Here is a 10,193-nt window from a genome sequence, read left to right on the forward strand (position 1 = left end):
TACGACTCAAAGTTGAGATTGAAAAATAAAGCATACAAAGAAAATTAATAATCCTAACCACATATTTTCTAGTTCTCATAGGCTATCCACATGGCTCTAGCGGGGTAGGATTACTAAATTCTTTATATGTGTAGGGGTTTTAGCAAAGGTTCCCGAGCAATTTTACAACCTGCTAAGGTTAACCCCGATTCTAGCACATTACAGACTTACGAATTGAGTTCAACTCAAGGGATCACACCGCTAAAAGCGTATCTCGGAACTGATATCCGAATAGGCAACTTAGGATGTTTTCCAGAGATACTTTATCAGACCCACACAAGGAAGCCCAATGCTCCGCGTGAGGTGTGAAGTTTCTCTCTACTTTGGTAAATTGGGTTTGAGCTCGGGTTTAGAGCTATGATATGCAACAATCCTAAATATTCACAAAATGTAAGCATTAACCAAAGAGAATATATTTTTTCTTTTAAAATAACATAATGAACCGTAAATTAAAATAATATTGAACTCGTAATTTCCAAAATAATAAATATAGGGTAACCAACTCGTGGCTCGACACTATTTTTGCCTGGCGGGAAAGACCGATATCGACTCGGGGGTTTTCTCTTTGAAAATTGTTTCGAAATGTGATGAGTCGCCATCAATCATTTAAAGTGTGATTGGAACACCATAAAAACGTGATTTTAATAAAACATTTTATTTTATTAAAATATTGAGTTTTAGGTCTGGAAAAATCCAAAAATGTTTGATAGTCAGTTACACGTGGGGAAGGATTAGCACCCCCACGAACGCCCAAAAATTGGTACCTAGTTGATTACTCTATATTTAAAATTGAAATTTTGAGTTCAATCTTTATTTAATTTCAAAATCATTAGGGATGCAAAGTTGAAAAGGGTATTCGTTTATCGGGACCGATAGCATTCACTCCCGAGCGTAAATGCGGGAGATCAACTATTGTGTCTAATAACCGAATATTGCCTCGTTTTTAGAAAACATGATTCAGTTTTTGAAAAGGATTCGACCTATTTAGGGAATCACCAGTAGTCTCTCCCTGAGCATGATTGCGGGAGATATACTATTAATTCCTTAATAAGTGAACAGTTCCTTAAAGTTAAAAATAAAATGCAATCAAACAAAATTTTATTCAATCCTAATGAAGCTAAAGTAAATTAAGGCTTTTTCTAACCTACGGTGTCAAATTATGAAAATTAAGGAACCTAGGGGCTCAAATCTAATAACGTAGGCTCTAATATTAATTCTATTTGATTATGTCAAAATTAAGGATCTAATTGAAATTTGGGGTCTAAAAGGTCAAAATCTAATGTATCGAGTTCTAAAATATTTAAAAGTCTAAGGACCTAAATTGACAAATTCTAAAGTTAGAGGGTAATTAAAACCTAATTATTATCTAAATTATTACACTTAAAGTTTTTTTAGAAAATATTAGTTATTAATAGATTTTAAAAGTCGAACAATCGATTCGAGTATTCGAGCATCTTTTGCGAAAACTCGACTAAAATTGCTCCCTAATTAAACTAAAATGTCATCCTAAATTCTAAGATCGATTCAAATATTAATCTAATTTAATATTAAATCTAATAAATTAAACTATGAAACAATGAACTATTTAAACAATTAAAATAAAAATATCAAATAATAAAAATAAAAAATAGTAAAATAAAAACAACATAAAATTACCAAGCTAAAAAGAATAAATTGAATATGCACATGGGGTTAAATTAAAATAAACCAAAATGTAAGAGCTAAATCGAAATATAATAAAATAAAATGACTAAAATGTAAGAAAATAAAAATTAGTAACTAAATCAGAAATAAACAGTGACCAAAATGCAAAAATTAAAATAACAGTAGCTAAATCAAAATCTAACATTGACTAAATTAAAATAAAACAAAACATAGTAATAAAATCGCAATAAATTAAAAACGAAAGGTTTAGTGACCAAAATGTAAAAACACTACAAAGTTTGGGGGACTAAAATAATAAATTTACCAAATAATTAAAGCATGCACTACAAATGCAATTAACCCTTTTACTTCTCCTATATATTTGAATCTTTCTTTTTATTTTCATTTATTAACCAAAACCCAAAAAAATTTGGGAGAGTTTTCTCAACTCTCCCTTGCCTGGTTTCTAACTGGCCCACTGCCGGCCACCAATTTGCCTCCGACCGCCTCACTCGGTGGTTGAAAATTCTAAAATGGCCCAAAATGTTCCCCGTGTTTAGATCTGCTAGACGTTTCTTAGGGCTAGAACTTTCGGAAAAAAACGCCTAAAAACACCATAAATCCCCCAAACAATACACTAGACGTTCGACCTTCCCTCACTCCGGCCACCGTGAGATGAACCGACACCCTCTCATGTAAAAATCGCTCACTCTTTTCTCTTTTTTTCTTTTTTACTTCTCGTAAAACCAGTTATTTATATTTATTATGCTTGTGGTATTTCGATAAAAAAAACTTGCTTGTTTGTATTTCGAACACAAAAAAATAACACAAAATTATACCTTTGATATTGCTTGTATTTTTTTTGGAAAAATCGAGAGGAAAAAAAGATCTCGTTCTCTTACATTCATTCGAGTTTTATAGTCCTTTCTTTACATAGATTTATCTTAAAATAATAACTAAAAACCTAATCTATTTGCTAGGTTGCGATGCTTGATGATTTCCTGACATGAAACTTATCCTGTTGTGGCAGTGGCATAACACATGAACTAGTTCTAGTGGCAGCGGCAGGCAACTGAAGAGGCAACAAGTTACCTAGGGTTATGATGAAACCTAGGTAGAAATTGGTCAGGTCAACTGGGCCTCAAGTTAGATACGGGTCTGGCCTTGTAACCGGGTCAGACGAATTGGGTATGGTTTGGTTTGAGTTTAGGGTTTGTGTGGGTAGTTGTTGGGCAGTGTTTTATTTGCATTTTGGGTTGTAATAATAATATATGTAATAATAATAATATTATTAATATTATAATGTTAATAATATGGATGTTGAAAAATGGTGATTACAACGTATATGAACAATACAAAATTTTTAAATATGAGTGGACATAAGCAAAATCTTAAGATGAGTAAAAATTAATTTTTAAAATGAATACTTACAAAAGTAGATCTATTAGTGCCTAGTTTAACTCCGTAAAGTACAAAAAGGGTTCCCCAATTATAGAAATTGTTTTATTAAGTCCCTTGACTATTAAAAGTTACAAAATGGTCTTTCAACTATAGGGAGTTGCTTTGTTGAGTCCCTCGACTATTAAAAATTATAAAATGATCACTCGACTATTCATATGTTCAAACTCGTCTTTTACTGTTAAAAATTGGTTGTCGTTGATCTAGACATTAACCTGATGACTGGGATATGATAAAATCTTATCCCAAAACTGTTTCAACTATATGGTTGTTTGAGATTTTAGGATTAGATTTTATCACATCCAGTCAATAGGTTAATGTTTAGCTCAGTTTGTCGTCAATTTTTTAACGAAAAATGATAAGTTTGAAACATATAAATAGTCAGATGACAATTTTGTAACTTTAATAGTCGATGAACTCAACAAAGCAACACTCTATAGTCAGAGGATCATTTTGTAACTTTCAATAATCATGAAACTTAACAAATAATATCTTATAGTCAAGGACCATTTGTATACTTTACCCTTTAATTATTGAATCAGAAGGAAATCTACTATACGCATATCTATAGAGGTCCGCATGTTGTAATTGCATTCATGCAATGCTCATTAATTAAAAGACATCAAATATATATTTTTGTTTTTGTTAGGCTTTTGCGTTTACATTTCATACGTCAGTTTCAGTTGGCGATTTATTATTATTATTATTATTAAGTTGAAGTTGATTATAAAATATTATTTGTTCTAAGTACTTTTAATAATTTGATAATAAATATTCAATTATTTTTACAGTCATGGTGTTTGAATTCGCGACATATAAAAATAATAATGATTTATTTAATCGCTGAGGTAAATTGATTTATGTTTTGAAATTTAGGGTTTAGTTTTATTCTAATAAATAAAAATATATGCAAACTAAATATTGCTTAAGAGAGATAGAGAAAGATTAGCAACCAGGGGAGAAAGTGAGAGTGAAGGGTGAAGAAATGCAAGAAAGGATGGGTATGTCGGCCATCTGTAGTCAAAATATCCTTTTCAGTTCAATCAATAAATACAAAAATAAAATAAAAAATTCGGCTCCGTAGAGAACACCCCCACAATCCTAAATACGTCATATCCATATATATTGTTTTGATTAGATTAAGAAATACATAATGTAAAATTAAGGATAACTTATAAATTTGGTAATTAAATTTTACTTTCTCACCTATTTCACTCAGTGTACTTTAAATCTTTTTAATTTTCTCATCAAACTTAATATATTAGGTTTTTTGGTCACTCAATCATTTTATCACTAATAACGTTATAAATGACATGTTATATAGATGCAAAAAAAAACGTTGTTTCATTGAAAATTTTATTTTGTTTAAATGACAACATTTTAACGTCGTTAACTATTTAACGAAAGTGATAAAATACTCAATCTACTAACTTCAGTGAGAAAATTGAAAAATTTTAAAGTTCAGTAAGAAAATAGGAGAAAGGCAAAGTTCAGTGATAAAATTTGTAATTTACCCAAAAATTAATCCTACTATTTATTAAAATAGTCATTTTGATCCATATTCTTTTTTGGGGCATTTTGGCCCTCCAACATTTCATTTTCGGACAAAAAAATCCTTTTATAGATGGAAATCGTTAGTTAACACACGATTAACACCTCAAAATAGTAATTTTTTACCCTTAATTGAAACGTTGAGAGCCAAAAATGCTCCAGAAAAAAGAATAAGGTCCAAAGTGACTATTATGTCAAATATTAGGGGTCTTTTTGCTATAAAATGAAACATTGAGGACTAAAATGTTTAGAAAAAGAATAGACCAAAATGACTATTTCAATAAAATTGGTGACTAATTTTGATATTATTCCATTCCAAATTCAAAGGCAGCTCTATAAAGGGTATGGACTTTCTTGGCCGACTTCAAATTTACCACGTTTTGGACATTTCTCCTTTCTAAATCATTCCGTACTGAGGACCAAATAAGAAATCATATTTTATTCTCTCTGGAGTTAAAATCAAGGATGAATGAATCGAGGTGGGTGTGATACTATTCTCTATTTTTTTATTAATTTTTTTAGACTTTTCTATAAAAAAATTCTTTTATGAATAATTTATTTTTACCTTTTAAAATTTAAAAGTTAATTTTTTAAAATTATATAAATTTAATTTTTAATATAAAATTTTATGCACATCCCTATTCGGGATAATCCTCGAATCGGATGTGATAACTGGTTAGCACTACAAAAACCCAATATGAAATTGCAATTTAGACGATGCTTTGAGTGCCTCAACTTACCATTAAGGACCCACTAGATATTTCCTGAGATGTTTGTCTCCTTAAAGAGGAGAAAAAGTCATGTAGATGCTTATATGTAGTTAGAAGTTTAGTTAGAAAAAGATTTATAATAGTTTAAAAGAAAGTAATTCTACGCGTTAGTTTGGAAATCAACGGGATGAAATATTAATTATTTAAATGAGAGTAAAGTACACAAATGATCTATCAACTATATAATCCTTTTATTATTAAAACTTATAAAGTAGTCCCCGACTATAGAACATTGTTTGTTAAGATATTGCTTTGTTGAATCCCGAGTATAATACATTATTTTGTTGAGTCCCCGACTATTGAAAGTTATAAAATGTCACTCAACTATTATTTGTTCCAAACTTATCATTTTCCTTGAAAATATTAATGACACTCTAACCTGAGCGTTACCCTGCTGACTAGGAAATAATAAAATTTGATCATATAATCTCAAACAATTATCATATCTCAACGGCATGTTAACATCCAACTCAAATTATCGTAATTTTTTAACAAAAAATGACGATTTTGGAACATATGAATACTCAGGTGACCATTTTATAACTTTTAATAGTTGGTCAAAGTAATGTTCTATAGTTAGATGAGCATTTTATAACTTTTAATAGTCGAGGAACTCCATAAAACAGTTCCCTATAGTCGGGTTAAAAATTTAAGTGTATTATGAATCGGTAAAATGAATCGAAAATATTATCTTTTGTTTTTTTGAAAGAGGTTGAATTTTGCATTTATATCGGATAGGTACAAAAGAATTTGTGAAGAGTTACAGTCAAATGATTAAATTAAATAAAATATAAAGTTAAAAAATTAAATTGAAAAAAGAAAATTATTTTCAAAAAAACTGATTGACATTACTCATGTATTGAATAATAATTGAGGAGCAATCGATTCAAGTTTGTAAAATGAACTTAAAACTATGAAGGAATCGAAAATAATTTCAATAATCAAATCATAAAACAATCAATTTAGTTTATTAAAGCTAAATACCAAAAACATAGTAATTTTAATATTTAATTATTCAAACCTTTAAAATTTACTCAAACTTAAAATTTGAACTATTAATTCAAACTAATTTGGATAACTCAAAACTGAAAATATTTTTTTTAAATTAAATCGAATCTCATACATAACTATCTCCAAATTGAAAGAATTTCACTTCGATACAGTGAAAATATATTTAAAATTACGATTGGTCTATGAAAATCTTGGATGGATGGAGAGGAGGGTGGTTTAGACAATTACTCTTAAAATCTTTAAATTATTATATATTTTAAATAACTTTTTTATATATTTTCTATTAATAAATTTTTTTAAATTATATAAATTTATAATCTCTCAAAATTTGAAAATTCATCTCATGAAACCCATTAACATGGTTGAAATAAGAGTCAAACAACTCGGCGGACATAATCCATTGCTATGTTCGATCATAATAATTTGTTGTATATATGGTTATCATGATCAATAACATGGAAATGAAATACAACAAATATAGTTAAGACACGTGTTCATAGGTGATAATAAAGGCCCTCCGACAATTAAACAGTGCAACTGTTTAATCAAATAGACATCGATCTTAAGTTCCATATACATTTTAAAGTAAAGTGTACCGATGGTCCTTTTTAATTATTAAAAATTAAAAATCTCTTAATTATACCATATTGTTTTGTTAAATTTTTAGTTATTAAAAGTTACAAAATGATCACTTGACTATTCATATGTTTCAAACTTTTTATTTTTCGTAAAAAAATTAACTGTCGTCTGAACTAAACGTTAACCTATTGATTGATATATGATAACATCATATTTTAATGATGTCTATTAACACTATCATCGTTTTCAAGCATTGACTCGACGACTTAATATTTCAAACACTGGCTCGACAATATAATGTAAACAGAGAGTCAATCTACAAAATATAGCTCAAGCGGTTCTAGGATCAGATTATATCATACTCTAGACAATAGGTTAACATCCAGCTTAGACGATAATCAATTTTTCAATAAAAAATGAGAAGTTTGGAACATTTGAATAGTTAATAACTCGACAAAACAAAGTCTTATAATTAGAGAATTATTTTGTAACTTTTAATAAGTGAGCACTAAACAAAATAATACCCTAGAATGGAATAACACTTTACTCTATATTTTATTAACTCAAATCCAATTCTACACTTTCAATCTTTCATCCGATGGCTGTGCAATTAGCCCCCCCCTCACCTCACTCTATCTCTTCACGTTTTGACTCATTAGTTTTTCTCGAAGTCCAAAAAAATTGCAAAATTTATGCATCATTACCAGGTGACAAACATGATTTTTGTTAACTTTGCTTCAAATGAGAGGGAAGTGGATGGCTTTGGCAACGAAGTTTAGGTTTTCAAGATGTATAGCATGCGTATAATCGAGTATTTATTGGCTATATTTTACAGTCAAGTAAAACTCTATTTAACTTGAAACAAATTGGATTTTTTATTTAATGTAAAAATTTTGACTTGACTTGATTTGTCATGTAATTTCATAAATTCGATTTGTTTTGAAAAAAATTCAAATTTAAGTTATAAAATAAAGTTCAAATAAGTTAAAACTTTTAATAATTAGTAGATTGAATTTCAAATTTGAGTCGAGTCTTTAACTCTGCATGATATATATATATCACATATGAAAAAACATATATATATATCATATATGGTTATAGAAAACCATTTAAATTGAAATCAATTAATATATAGTTTTATAAACTCGAACAACTTGACTCAAATTTTATAAACTCGGCTATTTTTAAAAACAAAATATACGTTATAAAATAAGAATCAATTAAGACCATAGAAAAAAGTTGCAAGTTGCAATCTAATCCCTCTACTTTACTAAAAGTGAGAAGTAAGTCCTTTTAATTTTTTAAAATTTAGTCCTCATATTTATAAAAGCCTGAAAAATTTAGTCTAATTGTTGGTAAACACATGGAATTAGGGATGCTAATTTTTACTAATTTGTTGCCTATAAGTTGTTAAATTGTTTTTTTGTTGTTGTTAATTTAGCGAGTATTTAAGATGGGTGATTAAACATTAATGTTTTAAAAGTGTTATCTAGCTAATTATACCAACTTTTCAGTTATCATGAAATTCGATAACTAAATTTGGATAAATTAGAGACTAATTTCTCACATTTCATAAAGTAACATGGTTGAAATTGATAATTAGACATTAAAAAACTCTTAAACCATATAATAATAATCCATTTGGTTAAAAAAGAGACTTCGAATTCGTATTACAAATCATTCAAAAAATGCAGAAGAAGAAGAAGAAGAAAAGAAATCAAGAACTCGAAACAGTCATATATGTGAAAGATAGACGACGAAGACTGAATGATTATATACGTGTATACACATACATAAAACAGCACTCTAACGCAAAGTAGTACTGAAACCCTAATCAAATGCTTAAATCCAATATTTAGGTGCTGCAAAACACTGTATCATATGCATATAAATCCTTTTCTGTTTTTTGTTTACCAGATTTGTCTTTATTTTATATTATCTACTATATTTTTATTTTCAAAGGCAGACAACTTTATGCTCAAAGCTGCAATTAATGCCACCAATGACCTCAATTTTTCCTATCTTTCGCCATTTTCTCAAACTCACAGGTCCTTTTTCCAATCCACATTTTGTGAAAATCAAAAGATCAAAATATGATATCTAGCAAATTATTGGAAAAATGGATGCAATTAATAGCTCCACAAGCATTCCCCATGAGAATTCTTGGGCGAGTCATCATCGGAAGGAGCTAAACTGATTCTTGGCGGCGACACTAGCAGTCCCTCAGCCATGTCCACAAGAAAATTAGGCAGATTCAAAAGGACATCCTCGTCCACATATCCTTCGGCCGTAATTTCTACATCTTTGGCCTCATGATGTTGAACTGTCCCTACTAGATTAATCTCTCTCTCACTAGTTTTATTTTCAGGCTTTTGCAGTGACGCAGCTGCGGCTGCTGCTTTTCGTATATCGGCCGATGATGTCGAAGCAGGAGTCGGATATGAAGCAACGGCGGCAGGGAAGTTAACAACAGCCTCACTACCTTTTAGTGCTAGGACAGCCACATCATAGGCAGCAGCAGCCATTTCTGGCGTGGGGTACGTACCGAGCCATATACGCGTAGTTTTGCGTGGTTCACGGATTTCAGACACCCATTTTCCATTCCGGCACCGGATTCCACGATACATTGGGTGTTTCCCGGAGGAGCTAGATTCCATAGTAGTGGTTTTGGGAGATGTAGAAGATGGTTATGGTTTAGCAGTAGTAAGTACTCACATGTAGTAATACTTGCTGTGAAGGGATCAATGTGGGACTGGGATGTATGGGGTGGTCTAATTGAGGCACGTTGGTGGGGATTATTAGGGTCAGCCATACATATATATATATATATATATTAAAGGGTTTGTAGTATTAGCATGGCATTCCATAAAAAAGCTGAGTTACACTAAAGAGAAAAGTGAAAGCGTGGGGATTTCGCGGGGCAAATCGTGATACCCCAAGGCCAGTTGTGTTTCTATGGGCAAAATTTTTAGGGTTTTTAGTTATATTGGAGGAGTCTGAAGTAGAAAATGATGTCTGAGAGTGGACGTCGATGCTGTTTATTGATATAAGCTGGACGCGTTTTATTGGCTAGTCTCACTCTTAGGACTATACTTAGCTGTTTTCTATAATGCAGTTTGGACATATTTGCATTAGCACACG

General features: G+C 30.2%; 1 protein-coding gene across 1 annotated transcript; it reads right to left on the reverse strand.

The window, feature by feature from the left end:
* Positions 1 to 8,952: 8,952 nt before the first annotated feature.
* LOC120146301 (ethylene-responsive transcription factor ERF025-like) lies at positions 8,953 to 9,762 on the reverse strand. Its single transcript, XM_039159902.1, has one exon. The coding sequence runs from the start codon at positions 9,707 to 9,709 to the stop codon at positions 9,182 to 9,184; it is 528 nt and encodes a 175-aa protein (XP_039015833.1). The 5' UTR covers positions 9,710 to 9,762; the 3' UTR covers positions 8,953 to 9,181.
* Positions 9,763 to 10,193: the final 431 nt, after the last annotated feature.

Source organism: Hibiscus syriacus, unplaced genomic scaffold (assembly GCF_006381635.1).
Source record: "Hibiscus syriacus cultivar Baekdansim isolate YM2019G1 unplaced genomic scaffold, ASM638163v2 tig00110911_pilon, whole genome shotgun sequence".
NCBI lineage: Eukaryota > Viridiplantae > Streptophyta > Magnoliopsida > Malvales > Malvaceae > Hibiscus > Hibiscus syriacus.